This window comes from Rhinatrema bivittatum, chromosome 4 (assembly GCF_901001135.1).
Source record: "Rhinatrema bivittatum chromosome 4, aRhiBiv1.1, whole genome shotgun sequence".
Lineage (NCBI taxonomy): Eukaryota > Metazoa > Chordata > Amphibia > Gymnophiona > Rhinatrematidae > Rhinatrema > Rhinatrema bivittatum.
Genome location: NC_042618.1, coordinates 409,271,337 through 409,287,662, shown reverse-complemented (window position 1 = coordinate 409,287,662; position 16,326 = coordinate 409,271,337). Strand labels below are relative to the sequence as shown.

The following is a 16,326-nucleotide window of genomic DNA, read 5'->3' as shown; positions in this document are numbered from 1 at the left end:
TTTTACATGGTATATGCTTATATATTAGTGGTTTTTGTACAAGTCAGCCAACCATCATTCTCAAGCATATTTATTACACATATTACTAGAAATGAAATTCAACATACACACAGCCTGGACCAGAGTAATTCCATTTCCCCTACTAAAATTATTATAACCAAAAACACTTAAGGACAAGAAGGTTGTTCATTTCCTATGTATTTTTGCTAGTCCACCTGTTTTCTCTTGTTCCTCTGGGTTTCCAGCTCAAGTGCAACCTGTATCTACTAGAACATGGATTCCCAAACCTGTCTTGGAGGACCACCAGCCAGTCAATCAAGTTTTCAGGATATCAGAGTGAATATGAATGAGATAAAATTTGCATGCCATGGAGGCAGTTCATGCAAATTTATCTCATGCGTATTCAATGCGGATATCCTAAAAACACAACTAGCTGGGGACCCTCCAGGACAGGTTTAGGAAACACTGTACTAGGTCATTAGGAAATGAGTCTTCTTACGCTCACAAAGTTCTGGGGTTATCCTCCCCCCCCTCCCCCTCCCCCTCCCCCCATATCTAGCCCAGCTAACAGAGAGAACCAGTCCTTGGCCAGTTCCTTCTGAAACCTAGTACCAGTGCAGTCCAAGTCCAGTCATTAGGAGTCAATGTTGTGGAATGGCAGAGATTCTCTCCTAATTACCACCAAGACCAGCTGGCCCAAGGTGGGCTTGGGAATCCAACTTGGGTTTCATGCATAGCAGTATGCAGCATGGTCACTGGGTTGGCCATTCATTTTTAGCCATTCTTCCGATATTGCCAATTGGAATCGTGTGGGTTTTTTTCAGATTGATGGTAATCTATCCACAATAAAACAGCTAACACATTCCCTATTCTGACCTGGTTTTTGTGGCCTCTATGAAATGTTCCATTTGAGGCAATGGGCTTAGTGTGCCAAAAAAAAAAAAAAATCCAATTACCCCTTACTTTGTTAGAGCTTCAAATAAGGCACCAGACAGGATCCCTAAGGATTGGGAGGCAAGATTACGACTTTACATTTCTTTAGCACTCAATGTTGGGAGCAGGCTACGTGACATAAAAGATAACCAAGACCCTTCATGAATACAATGAATGCTTGAAAGGGAATGCTTTCAAGTAACTGAGAAAACTGCTCGTCAAAAACACATCTTCCTATAGTTACATTTTAAATGTTACCTTATTCAAACAGAACAAGGAGGAGTGAAGGAAGCACACAACATCCCAGCCATTAAATAAAAAAAAGTTTAATAAAATTCAAGGAAAGCTCAATACTGGAGACGGCGCAGCGAGAAAATCTTTCCGTTGGATTTAAACATTCGATGGTAAGACTTCCATCAGGCGCCTTTCCTTCAAATAAATCAAACGGATGAGCATACAGTCAAATTAATAGAAAAAAAAAAAACCCCTAAGATAAAAACGTGCTTCTGCTTCATGGCAGAGTACTGTGGGTGGAGGGAGAAATGCGGTGCTCTGCGTTCCTTCCCAGGCTCGGGGGGGATGAGGGTGCGCACGGCAGGAAAGCCAGCGAGCGAGTCAGTCTGGAGGCCCGGGAGAGAAAAAGAGATAACCCAAAGCTTTAGAAGCTCTGCTGGCAGAAGTCCGGAGGGAATCCAGGAATTTAATGAGGCAAAAAGGGTATAGAAATGTGTTATCCTCTAAAGCCAAGTCAGGACTAGAATGTCACTATCTGCTTGACTTTGGTTTGCGGTAATTATGGCTGAGAGCTTGAATATGAAAGAACAGCAACTCTGAAAAGGAGAAGGTGTGCTCTCCCTATGAGAAAATAAGTTTCTCACCACACATGTTGGCAGAATGAGATTGCACTGAGCAGATAAGCATTACCAATAGCCTCGATACCCTCTCCAGGGTGCAGCAACTGAATGCTAGTATTTGAAGGATTGGGTGTCCACGGCCATGAAGTGGGGGGAGGGTTCAGATTGGAAACAGCAACATCACAATCTTTGCTGAGAGAGAGAGTGGTGTTAATTGCACCGACGGCCTTATTATTACAGCTGTGGTGACGGAGAGTTAAAGTAACTGGCTGTAAGGAGAACCTGTCCTGTACCCAAACTTTCACATCTTATCCCTAAATAGAAAAGCTCCAGATTACATGTCCGCAGAGCACAGCAATACCAAAGAGAAGAAGGATACAAGCCCCCGCCTCTCAAAACCTCTTCATCTTCTGTTTAGAAAGAAAGATTCTGTGGACTTTTAGGAGATTTTAGACTGCACCCAGCTCTCCTCTTTGGTATTAGGATATGAACGTTCATGATAGATTTGGTAAAGAGGGCAGACACATTTAAAGAGCGGGGGCCCTCTGTACTTGTTTTTGTGGTTTTTGTTTGTTTTTTTTATATTAACCAATCAAAACCAACCCAGATTTCTCCATTCACCCTTGCCAAATCACTCCTTAAAATGCTCATCTTGTGTTACAAAGAAAAATCAATCCATATCCCATAAATAAGTCTTCCTCTTCCTCAGCCCTTACATGCCCGACCTCCATGGCAGATGCCTATTTAGTGACGATATCACCGTGTGGATAAACATTTTACAGCCTGAACTGACACCATCTTATAACCATTTGTGCTGTACTAAGTCTAAGATCTCCTTCAAATTGGAAAGCCCAGATTTAGATCCATCTAGAACTTTGCATAGCAGGACCTTGGAAGAGGAATTTCCTTTTTATGTGGTTCACCAAAGCTTGGAAAACCTTTCCTCCCCAAACCAGAGGAGATGGCTCAGATCACATATCTTAAAGCAGCTCAGAAAGAAAAAGGGGAGGTAGCAAAAGTAAAAAGGCTGTGAATACAGCACTAATTGTCTACTTGTGTGCAAATACGTTCCAGCCTTGTCCTTAACAGTTTGTGGCATGAGGTGTGCACAGCATCATGGACAATCTTAGGACCATGGATGTGTTGTCATGGCTTACGGATCCCTGCAGTCTCTCTTCATGGTTCCAGAAAAGGGTCTAAGTTGCAGCACTCGGTCACACCTCACACAATGGTGCTGCTGGCACCTCGAAGTCCAACTCCTCGTGCAAATTGCTCCAGGAGGCCACTGATGGCACCCGAGGGACTTGAAGACACAGACTTCAGGCCTATCGTGTTGCTGTAGGCAGCCAGTAAAATGGAGCGCACTGCCTCTAGCCGGGATTCCCGTTCCGTTTGTGCTGGAAGGCTGCAAAGAGGAAAAAACAAAACAGGTAGTTAGTGTCAGAACAAGGCTGGCATGACCTCACCCTGAATATTGCATTCAGTTCTGGTCACCCCATCAAAAAAAAAAAAAAAAAAAAGACAGAAGAACTAGAAAAGAAACAGAGAATGGCAACAAAAATGATAAGAGGGGATAGAACAGCTCCCTTATGAAGAAAGGTTAAATAGATTAGGACTATTCAGCTTGGAGAAAGGATATGATAGAAGTTTATACAATTATTTTATTTATGAAATATTTGATATTCCACCTTTCCCCAAGTTGGTCTCAAGGCGGATTACAATAAAATTTAAATAAACAGACATTAGCACAGCTTACAATCGAATCTGAACTTGCAATTAACATTGCACTGGGATCCAGCATAGGAAAACCCATTTGTGAATTGTTTCAAGAACCAGTTGTGCCCCTGTTGTGCATAACACAGTCCTTTGTAGAGGGTTCAGGAAGCTGGGTTGAAGATGTTGATCTTAGGGGAAGGTCTGGCTGAAAAGCCACGCCTTAGCTTTTTTCTTAAACTTGAGGCAGCAGGGCTCCATGCACGGAGTTAGTGGTACTCTGTTCCAAATTTTGGGTGTGTAACAGCTGAAAGCACAGAGTTTCATGCAGGATAATCTGGCAGTGGTCGGGGAGGAGAGGAAAGAAGAGCCATATCGGAGTTCCCTTGAGAGTCGAGAGAGGTATTCAGGGGCCTGTTTATTCAAGCAATTGAAGATAAAGCAGAGAGTTTTAAATGTTATCCTGCTTTCTAATGGGAGCCAGTGAAGATGATGTAGAACAGGCTCGATACCAGTTGCTTTTGCACCTACCAAAACTCTTGCAGCATGAGTAGGGTAGAATAGGTTAAGAGAAGACTGTTATTTACCCTTTCGAATAATACTAAAACAAAGGGGATACTCCATGAAACTATCAACCAGAAGATTTAAAACAAATCAAGCTGTGGAATCTGTCGCCATATGATATGGTCAAGGCTACTAGCATGGCAAAGTTTAAAAGAGATTTGAAGACGCTCCGGGAGGAAGAGTCCATAAAACACCATTAGCCAGGTAGACTAGAGAAAGCCATCGCCAACCCTGATAGTGAGAAACAGGAAACATCTACTTTTTGGGATCTGCTGGGTACGTGTGATCTGAACTGGCCACCGTCAGACAGGATGCTGGGCTCGATGGATCTTGGTCTAATCCAGCATGGCATACCGTGTGTGTTATTCCACTGCACTATCTGAACACACGGCTTATCCCACTCAACCTTGCTGGCTTAACCAATTGCCACCTACACCAATATGAGATCCTACTGGGGTAAATCTATTCAGGAACTTCATTCATGCATGCCTCAGTATGCTTTGCACAGTGGTTTTCATCTCAAATAAGACACAAAAATGGATTGTAAAGTGGTCAAGTATCAGAAAAATCTGCAAGCCTACATTTTGTTATTATATTAAACCCTGCCCACACAAACTACATCTTAATTCAGCTACGGAGCTGTATGATCTGAAAATCCTAGTTCTCATAGTTTTCCATTGTGAATGTTAGAAACAAAAACCACCCCTAAATTTAAAAAATTGGTTGTGGATTTGAAGAAATCTCACTTTGTCACAGCTTGGTGGCACTTTACATTCTAAGATTTATTGAAGGCACAGGCTTTCGATGATGTCAGTTACATCCCAGGAAGCAGACTCTTGCCCTTGAAAAGATCAGGGCTCAATAAATCTGTTAGTCTCGAGGGTGGCTATCCCACTGGAAACCATGGCATAGGCAGAGTTGTCTTTACACAAAAAGCAACAGTTGTGTTCTTTTGTTTTATATAATCTGAGTTTCCTCAGCTGCTTCTTGGCCTTAGACAAAACCCCTATTTTCTTCTCATCTTACTTGTGAAAGTCATGGAGGGAACTCTCAAATCATATCGCTAGACATCAGTCACCTGTCTCCCTAGCTAAACACATTTCTTCATGCCTGCCAGTCTTAATATTTTTCAACTAATCATGTATTGCTCTCTGCAAAAGTCAAATGTAATCATATACATTTGTAAAGTGAATCTGCATTAACAATAAAAATGTGGATAAACCACAGCACAGATAGTATGTTAAAAATTATGGGCTATAAATCACTCTTTCATGAAAGACATACAAAAAATCAAACAAGAAAATCATCATTACCGTTGATGCTTTGGCCCTAAGTTGTGGAAATCTGCACATAGGAAACTTAAGGCTTTGTAAGGACAATCTTTGTTTTCCAAAGTTTTTCTAAAACCTGGCTTTACGTTTTGGCTATAAATGTTTCTGATTCAGTGTACGTTTCTTTCTTTCCCTGTTACAGCTGTTGGCTGTGCCTTCCATATTTTCGGGTTTGTTCAGTTTGTTTCTCAGATTGCATTTTTGGTTTCCGAATAGAGCATTATTTTGTCTGTGTAGTTTTATGTTTTGGCATCTGTTTAGATAAATTTTATGTACTGTAGATATATATTTTTGTTTTTAAACTGTTGTATGCCTCCTAGAGCCCTCCTTGAATTAGGCTACTTATAAAATGTAATATATAATAAATAAAAAGACAAACATCAGTACATCTCTGCATATTAGAAGCCTTGAGGCTAGTTATATGTTCAGATGTCTGATGAATCAAGAATGGCTGTACGCACAAACGGCTGAACGTATGGTAAACTATTTTTACTGTTCTCTAGTCTGGGAGACACTTAAAAAACATTACAGGCTTGTCAGTGACCAAAATCCTTAACGTTCTGTCTCAACTGTTACAAATGCAGCAGCTCCCAGGACAGCTTACAGACCACTCCCCAGCAGGCACTCTTAACTGCAAAGAAAACAGCATTTACCATCTTCTAGAGATAGTCTGCATTGACCTTTCTTAACAGTGTATTTTAAGAGACGAGAATAGTTGTCTGTAAGCAGATATCAACTGAGAGCCTACTTCCACCTGCGTTTTTAGAATCTCTAGAAAGTTGAATGCAGAGGGAACTGCACCATGATAAAGAAACACTACCACATACTGTGCTGCTCAGCAGTCAATGTATCAACCCTGAACTGTGATGAAAAATGACAGAACACTGCACAGATTACTGCCACAAAAATAGAAATCAAACCATGAGCCCAAACCTGCCAGACCTGCCTAGTATGGGCTTTGTAAAGGATTTTTTGTGTGTGTACCATTTCAGCATTTTCTTGGTTTGCATGACAGTCAAAATCTGCATGTGTAGAAGACAACTGCAGATTGATCCAAAGTGACTACATCAGCTGGGTTCTTGCTGCTTTACAAAAAGGGCACTCTAGTGCCCTGTACATAAGGAGCAAACATGGGAAAACAGACAGGGTAAGGGGAAGGAACAGAATGGTACTCTGGATGAGATGGAAAAGGTATAAGAGTGAGAAGATAAAAAGAAAAAACTAAATTTTTTTTTTTTTTTACAAGGTGTATTCAGTACTCATTGAGCTTCAAGGTAAGTAATTTGGACAGGATCTGTACACTGCAGACTATATGCCATCTGTCTGCTGTCAGCACAGACGTACAACATAACCTTGGAAATGAACTGTAGTCTATTAGCACGGACTGCAGAAGACCTAGACTGGTACTTAACCACAACCACTGAACAAATGAGGCCTACTAACCTAGAGTGCTAAGAACGACACACAGTCTTCTTGGGGAACAGGGGTACAATTCAAATTATTATAGCCCAGACAATCAAGTTCCAGGTTGTACATTATTGCCCCCCCAAACTATATTCTCAGTAATGGGTCTGACTTGAGAAGTGCATTAGTCTAAATAAATGAAGCAGAAATATATATGCCCAAATCTAGCTGATCTTTACTGGAAGAGTCCAATACCCGGTTCTATGATTCAGCAGGGAAGCTTGGAAATACTCAAATCTCAGGGGTTTATGTATTTAAACCTTTCCAGAAGTGGGGTAATAAGATCAAGGTGTTTGCTTCTTTAATTTGATACTAATTCTATAATGTACTCACTCTGAACTTTTATTAGGAAAGGAAAGAAGTAAGGAAGATGAAATGTGTAAGGTGCATAACAATAGCGCATATGATACAAGCATCAATATGGAGCTCCATTAGGCACACAGCCTCTAGGTTAAAAAGGCAAAACACCACAGGAGCTTCTCAACAGAATACAATACTAGCAGGACTCAAACTACTCTTCAATCTTGAGTTTTTGATAGATCCCCCACAGGAAACTGAGGGAATAAACCATACATCTGTGATTACATTGCAGAGGTCAATGCATCACCTGCCACCAAAAAAATCTATAGATTCTCTGGGATAACTGCACACTATCAAGCAGAGGAAAACCCTTTGTATGGAACATTACAGACCCGCAAATAACCTAATCAATCATTCTTGCTAAGTTGTGAGAAGTGGGTTAATCCTGGCTTTGCATTCAATATTGATATCCCTAGTGTAGAGATGATATATCTTTCCTAAAGCCAGAAGTGATTTCTATCGGGAATCTACATCAGATTAAGTAATCAAACCACCACCTCATAACCTGCATATAATTTAACAAAAAGCAGTTTATTTGGTTTAAACTTTATAGCTGAAAGGTAGCTATGAAAGTCTGGAATACTGGACTGTTGAAGAAGCTGCTATAGCTCTCCACCTCCACCAGCTGACAAGTTTCATTAAAAAGGAGCATTGCTCGTTGCCACAGATGCCTCTGAAAGTCTTATTTCACTTACAGACGACTGTTAAGGTGCTCATCCGGAAAGAGGAAGGGAAGAGAGGTGTCCGTACTCAGGATTCCCTGCTCATGAATACTGCCACCCTCTGACACCAGCTGCCAGCTGCCAAAATCTGTGGAGACTGAAGATCCGGGCAAAGAGCGATCGACTGATCTGGGGCAGAGAGAGGGGAGATGGTGCAGTCAATGAAACGATTAAACCACATGCGCCTTCAAACTCTGCTGAAATGTCCACAGTAGAGCCACTGTTCCAATAAAGTAGGCACAATTTGGGCCTAAGCTACCAGAGCTGATGGTTAAGTAATAAATATATTTTGATTTTTCTCGGTCGCCCTTTCATGCTACTTTATTGAAGTACTGATATCCACGTTGGACATTTCTTGCACATTTTTGAAGTTTGGGATTTGAGCACCCACTTGCAGGGTATTCTACTCCAGTGTCTGGCTGTACAGCAGTCTGTACATTTTCCTTCACGGGCACTGGCATTCCTGACATGCCCTCTGGCAGTGCAGAGATTGTTAGACTTTTGACATCAAGGGAATAGCACTGAAGTAGTGATGCTGATGGAATTGTTGATCTTTTCTCCAAAGAGACAAAAAAAAAAATTAGGAGGTCAAGTAAGTCAAGGATTTCCGTGTAGAAGCTGAATCCACCATAACCCCATTTTCAGTGTGAAAGCCTCTAGCCATACTGAAACTGGAAGCAGCTCATGCAGAAAGAAGACACCCCAAGAAAAGCTGGAGAAACTCAATGCCATGCACCGCCCAAAGATGGCAAGCAGGAAGACGGAGGAGTTAGTGACAGGCCCTCAGCTGGGCTATCAACCAGTGTGCCCTGGCCTCAAGGAAAGCAGCGAACCCAACAGCATGCCAACCAGGAAAAGCAAATAAGCAGATTGGAAAATCAGGTGTAAAAGTAGCAGCAAGTTTGCTTATGGCACACACATGTGAATAGGCTCTTCAGAAAATAGAGGGCGTGACCGATGAGGATAAGACGTCAGTACTGCCACCATGTTGGGGTCTGGAGGAGGAGGACCACGTGAAAATCCGTTTTGAAAACCCCCTTCTTTCTGGAGCAGAAGGGGGATATGCAACTACAGCTAACTAGTGAGGGAGACGCAGTCCAAAATAGAAACAAGCTCTCTGCACTGGAACTTGACAGTACGAAGCCTTCTAACAATAAATAAAGTGTGACAACTGATTCAAGGAGCTCTGATGACATTACTGCTCATGAGCAAAAACTAAATAATGAGGTCCTCGGGGACTGAAACATTTCCAGGGTAGACCTCTTTCTGCAGAAGTCTTGGGCTTATCAAGGATAAAAGCCAGCAGCAACATGCCTTGGTGTACTGAATCAGAGAGGAAGAAAATGATACCAAGGCGACAGTAGTCATCCTGAGTTGCACAAAAATTCTTTAAGATGCAGTGATTGTTCAACAATGGTGGGGGGGGGGGGGGTGGGGCATTTTCTTCCTGGGTGTTCTTGCTCCCTTCTACTGGACAGGGAAAATGAGAGAACCAGGCTGAAGGAGAGAAGCCTGGGTCAATCATGTATCACTATCCATATGCTGCAAGTGAAGCTATATGCAGTAAAATGGAGAGCAGCCCCACAGAGGCCTGACCTTTCCAGTCTGGCTATCAGCTCTCCAAGCACAACTTGCTGGTTTGCTCTTTGTATTCCTGTAGGCTGTAGCGACATTTAGCTATGGCAGCCATCAGGCTTTTTACAGTTCTAGCATTAGCCAAACTTACCCAATAACTGCTAGCTATAAATAATTATACTGTATTTCAACCGAATCTACTGTAATTTTATTATGGGACAAGCGAAGCAGAAATGCAAAAATACTTGAGAAAATCTCCAATGTCTTACGATGGATGAGAGCCACCAGGACATAAAAGTAAACCCCAAGCCACCTGCTAGCAGAAAATGTCAGCAACAAACAAAAAAATCACTAGAATTAAAATAATTAAATACAAAAACTTGCTGCCCAGCATTTGCTGCTGTGGACTAAAGTAGAGGAGAGCCCCATTTAGCTTGTCTGTCCTATTGTGCAAACTAAAAGCCATCAAGGCTCATTGCTGCTTTCCACTATTCATGCACTCAAGAGCAACAGGTCCTACTTACTTAAAATCACATTTTTTTTTTAAATTAAATCCTTCCATCCAGAAATTTGGAAGACTGACATTTCTAAAGACCCAGGTGTCAGGTTTTCATTTCAGTATCTGCCAAAATGAGCAAGTATTAGTCTGTAGGTAATGTACTTGCAATACTGGCTACAGCAAAGCATGTTGGGTCATTCTCATCAAGGTATTACACGTACAGTTTCAACCACACGTGCAGGAAAAAAGCTGGGATTCCTGACAAACTGATACCACTAGCTCCAAAAGCAACAAGCCACCAGCTTTGAGAACATCTGCACCACTCCACCCATTGACAGAGGTGCGCTGCAAGATACAGTAAAACCCCAAAAAGCAGCTATGGGTTCAACAAGTAGCTACTAAACATTAGCATGCTAATTCACGGTGACTATCAGCCCAACCATGTCCACGGCTTAGGCAAAGATGACTCGGGCTATGAAACAACTTCCATGCAAGAACAGCCTCAAAAATCTGGGACTCCTGAGCTTGGAAGGAAGACAGAGGGGGGAATAACAAAAGGTATACAAAACCACGATTGCTGTGAAGACAAACAGGAAACTATTTTGTGTAATAACACAAAAAATAAAACCGAGATCATCCGATGAAAACAAGGAAGCACCTCTTCATCCAGTATATCATTAACTTGTCAAATTCATTGCCATAGGACACCGAAGAGCCAAACAGTGTAGACCAGGATGCTAAGTAAGATAGATCTTTGGTAGTTCCTGTGGTCTTAAAATATACCCTTTCCATTGCACAACTACAACACACAGTGTGTGGACTTAGGGCTCTGTAGAGATCCCTGGTATGGGGCTCTTGGTGGAAGATTGTTGTTGCAATGAAGGGGATATAAAACAGGGGAGGAAAAACCCCTGACTAGTTTTGAATGAATGCTCATGGTGCTGTAGCCCAAAAGAAGTTGGTTCCAATTGAGCTGAAACCTCAGTAAGCAGGAGGAAAGAGCTGGGCAAAACTTATGCATGGATGAACATCTAACCCCCCCCCCCCCCCCAAAAAAAAAACAAAACAAAACACATTGCAGCTAGAAGCAGGGCCAAATTTAGATTTCCAAAAATAATCCGCTTTTATTTTTGACCAACAGCAACTTCCAAATAATGATTAGTATTTGTTGAAAGGTCCCAGCTGCCAAGGCAAATTTAGCCTGGCAGAAACCCCTATTTCTGGATGGCAAAGCTCCTCCTATAATTCTGGTAACAGGTGTAACATCTTTCCTTCCTACAGAGCCATCAATTACACAACAAGAAATGTTAGGCAATGCTAGTCTGAGTGAAACCATTCAGACACGCCCACCATCAGCAGACAGGAGGAAAACTGCAAGGTTGTTAGAGACATTCACTTTCATTTTTGCTTAACAGCTCAAACAAAAAGTGAATTCAGGAAAAGTATTCAGTTTGCCAAAGCATATTAACAAGCACTCATCCCCAGAAAGCGGGACACGTGAGGGATTTGAACCCGATGCCTCTCTCCAGTTCAGAATTGCATTAGCGGGGTTCAATGCAGGCTCAAGTTACCAGGAGTTTTATGTTACTTTCAAAATGTGCCAAGATTTTTGCAAACTCTGCCCTGTTATTCAGACAGTACCTCCCCAAACTCTTTACAAATTAGATGTATCTAACCAGAAAACCAAATCAGTATTCAGGGAGTTCAGCCCACATTTTGTATATAATGCAGACAATAGAAAAAAAAGTGCAGAACGCTGTAAGTCTTCTAGTTTTTCAAAAGGTTTTTCTTTTCTCGTTCAAAATAATATAAATTATCTCAAAAGAACTCCTGATGCTCAAAAGAATTCTCAATCAGCAAGTCAAAGTGTCCCTCGACACAGACACCGTGTTTCGTCGAGAAAGGCTGTGTTGGGAGGGACAAAGTGGTAATTGTTTACACGCTGTAAAATTAAAACAATTACATTACCAATGAGGACAAAGCACAGATGGGTAATATAGATGATAATATAATTGTTTATTTTACAGTGTGTAAACAATTGCTGCTTTGACCCTCCCGACACAGCCTTTCTCGGCAAATCATGGTGTCCATGTCGGGGGACACTTTGACTTGCTGATTGAGAATTCTTTTGAACATCAGGAGTTCTTTTGAGATAAGAAATGGAGAAATTACTTACCTGATAATTTCATTTTCCTTAGTGTAGACAGATGGACTCAGGACCAATGGGTATTGTGCTCTCCTGCTAGCAGATGGGAGACGGAGTCAGATTTCAAAGCTGTCGTCATCCTGGGTACATATACCCCTGCACTGACCTCACTTCCTCAGTATTGTCTTTGAAAAGCCAATGTAGATATATGTTTGTTTAAATAACTTGCTTAAACTTGATTAAAACTTGAATGGTTCAACTGATTTCCAAACTGGAGACCGCCAGTGCACTCAACCGATTAACGCCGACACCAGATAACTATGGGTGTCTTGAACTAGGGGTAGGCCGTGGCTTACCCGTATTTGTTTAGTCTCGAGGTATGACATCCGAGGGTCTCCCTTTTCTGGGGCAGCCGTGGGCAGGGTGCTGAGTCCATCTCTCTACACTAAGGAAAACTAAATTATCAGATAAGTAATTTCTCCATTTCCTAGCGTGTAGCCAGAGGGACTCGGGACCAATGGGATGTACAAAAGCTACTCCCGCACGGGGTGGGAGGCTGCCCGTGGCCCACTTAGTACTTGCCCTTGCGAAGGCTGTGTCCTCCCGGGCCTGAACATCCACGAGGTAGAACCTGGAAAAGGTGCCTAGGGAGGAACACGTCGCTACCCGACAGATCTCGGCTGGCGACAGCAGCCTGGTTTCCGCCCAGGAAGTTGCCTAGGCTCTCGTAGAGTGAGCCTTAACCTATAGGGGTAAGGGTTTGCCTGCCTCTATGTAGGCCTCCTTGATTACTTCTTTGATCCAGCGGGCTATGGTCACCCGCAAGACCATCTCCCCTTGTTTCTTTTTTTAAATTTTTTTATTTAAGAATTTTCACAATTTAATTACAATATATATTATTGTTGAAATTAAAGAACAAGTAGCAAGCAATATTCAATTCCAATATTTATCCCAAGGAATCATATAATTATACTACTGTTCTAACTAACCACAGGAAAATTTAGAGAATCCTTTCCTACTAATAATATGAGCACATCTAATTGGTAATAAATCAGAGAAGTAAGGTACAATGAAATCCCCACTCATTCCATTTAACCGGATTTTAATTCCTAAGAAGTTTTTCCAGCTGTTCTGGTTCCATAAAGGAATATTCTTCCCCCCCCCCCCCCCCCCCCCCACCCAGAGTTTCGCTACGCATCTACAGGGGTATTTTAAAAGGAAGAAACCCCCCTTGTCTATTACTTCCTTTTTTAAAACTAAAATATTTTTCCTACGTATTTGGGTATTTTTTATTAAGTCGGGGAAAATCCACATTTTCTGCCCATAAAATGTCTTGGATCTATTACAAAAAAAAGATTTAATGATATTATCTTTGTCGGTTGTAAAGGCAAACTGAATTAACAGGGTGCCTCTACTTTTAATCTCAATTTCCTCTTGGGATTTCTGTAACAAATCAGATACATTAATTGAAGTTTCTACTAGATGTTCCTTCACAGACCCTTGCTCTCCTCTAACTGTACTTAGTACTGAACAACATCATATAATGGAAACCATTTATGCAGTGAGTGTATGATATTTAGGTAATGAGTAAAGACCTCATATATAATTTAGTGGAGGCAGTTTGCTATCTTACTCACACTAAATAGAGATGGTTCTCGCTCAATGTATCCTGTAATTCAACAGGAACATTAAATCACCATCTTGGGAATGTATATAATCATGGGTCTTACTCAATTATTTAAATCTCACTCATAACATTTCTCTTTCTTTTTTGAGATGAGCAAAAATGAAAATTTTCAAAACATACACAGTTACTTAATATTGTATATAAATCTCACTCACACCAATTTATTTTTCTGTTTTTCTTCTTTTTTTTTTTTGTGTGAATGAGCTTCTACAGAACTCACGGCACCTTAAGAACATAAGAAAATGCCATACTGGGTCAGACCAAGGGTCCATCAAGCCCAGCATCCTGCTTCCAACAGTGGCCAATCCAGGCCACAATAACCTGGCAAGTACCCAAAAACCAAATCTATTCCATGTTACCATTGCTAATGGCAGTGGCTATTCTCTAGGTGAACTTAATAGCAGGTAATGGACTTCTCCTCCAAGAACTTATCCAATCCTTTTTTAAACACAGCTATACTAACTGCACTAACCACATCCTCTGGCAACAAGTTCCAGAGTTTAATTGTGCGTTGAGTAAAAAAGAACTTTCTCCGATTAGTCTTAAATGTGCCACATGCTAACTTCATGGAATGCCCCCTAGTCTTTCTATTATCTGAAAGAGTAAATAACCGATTCACATCTACCCGTTCTAGACCTCTCATGATTTTAAACACCTCTATCATATCCCCCCTCAGTCGTCTCTTCTCCAAGCTGAAAAGTCCTAACCTCTTTAGTCTTTCCTCATAGGGGAGTTGTTCCATTCCCCTTATCATTTTGGTAGCCCTTCTCTGTACCTTCTCCATCGCAATTATATCTTTTTTGAGATGCGGCGACCAGAATTGTACACAGTATTCAAGGTGCGGTCTCACCATGGAGCGATACAGAGGCATTATGACATTTTCCGTTTTATTCATCATTCCCTTTCTAATAATTCCCAACATTCTGTTTGCTTTTTTGACTGCCGCAGCACACTGAACCGACGATTTCAATGTGCTATCCACTATGACACCTAGATCTCTTTCTTGGGTTATAGCACCTAATATGGAACCCAACATTGTGTAATTATAGCATGGGTTATTTTTCCCTATATGCATCACCTTGCACTTATCCACATTAAATTTCATCTGCCATTTGGATGCCCAATTTTCCAGTCTCACAAGGTCTTCTTGCAATTTATCACAATCTGCTTGTGATTTGACTACTTCCTTGATATAAGCGCTTTGACGCTAGTTGTTCAATGTTCATATATCATGTTCATATATCAATGTTCATATATCATGTCAGTAATTGCTACACAGTTCCTTGATATTCTTTACAATTCCTTGGAATTCTTTTAATCAACGAATTACCAATAGATATACTTATATTAAATCGGCAATTATTAAGCGCTTTAATGCTGTTTTTCTCTTTCTTTTTTTTGAGATGAGCAAAAGTGAAAACGTCTTAACGCTTTACTCTTCCTTAGATATTTTTGTATTAAATTGGCAAATGTTAAGCGTTTTGACGCTATTTTTAAGAATAAACAAGGATTAATTTGCTCAGGAACACTAGCCTAGATGTTCTTATATTGTGTCAGCAATTGTTGAGCATTTTTAATAAACACTGGGTATGTGCAATGCCTCAGTCGGTTAATCTTGTACCATTGTACAAAACAGTAGAGGTTCTCTTATAAAGGAGAAGTTGAACCATAAAGACTTAATATTTCTTTGCCTACCTGAGGGGATCTTGATAATTTCGTACAATTCCAGATCAATTCCAGGCAAGCCTGTCATAACTGCGCATCCCTTGGACGCGCGCGGCTTTGACAGCGAGCCGCTGGAGGGGGCTGATTTTAAAGTCTTGCTTCCTGTTCCGGGTTCCACCCCTCTCAGCATGTCACTACCGCGTCACTCATTCGGGGCCAGGGAGTTCCTCTCTTACCCCCGGGATAGGTCCGCAGTGCAGGTAAAGGAGACGTCTTTAACAGCAACTTCTCCCATCCTCCCCTTGTATCTTCCCTCTGTGAAGAACGAACAGGTGGTCAGTTTTGCGCACAGGTTCCGATCTTTCCAGGTATCGGACTAGGAGTCTGCTGATGTTTAGATGGCAAAGAAGGCGTGAGTCTTCCGAGTCCTTATGTTCATCTGGAGATGGTAGTGAGATGGTTTGGTTCACGTGAAACTGGGAAACCACTTTCGGTAAGAAGGAAGGGACCGGGTGTAGTTGTATGGTTCCAGGCGTGAATCTAAGGAACGGTTCCCAGCAGGATAGTGCCTGTAGTTTGGAGATGCGACGAGCTGAACATATTGCCACCAAGAATGCCGTCTTCAATGTTAAGAGGCGTAGTGACAGACCACGTGTTGGTCTGAAGGAAGCCCCAGCTAGGAAGTCTAATACTAGATTAAGATTCCATAGGGGCACCGGCCATTTTAGGGGTGGTCAGAGCTGTTTAACCCCTTTCAGGAAGCGGGACACATCTGGATGGGTTGATAGTCTGATGCCGTCCACTTCAGCTCTG

At 41.6% G+C, this 16,326-nt stretch overlaps 1 protein-coding gene across 3 annotated transcripts in view; it reads right to left on the bottom strand.

Moving 5' to 3' along the window:
* Window positions 1-1,243: 1,243 nt before the first annotated feature.
* The window catches only part of MTMR14 (myotubularin related protein 14), a 73,479-nt gene continuing 58,396 nt past the window's right edge, over window positions 1,244-16,326 (bottom strand). The window contains exons 18-19 of one of the 3 annotated variants that reach the window (XM_029601124.1): window positions 7,915-8,070; window positions 1,244-3,192 (exon numbers count right to left, since the gene is read on the bottom strand). In XM_029601124.1, the coding sequence (XP_029456984.1) occupies window positions 3,009-3,192; window positions 7,915-8,070 (340 nt within the window). In that variant the 3' untranslated portion in view covers window positions 1,244-3,008. The remainder of the gene's footprint in view (window positions 3,193-7,914; window positions 8,071-16,326) is intronic. The other 2 variants (XR_003856634.1, XM_029601125.1) reach the window with 2 other exon arrangements.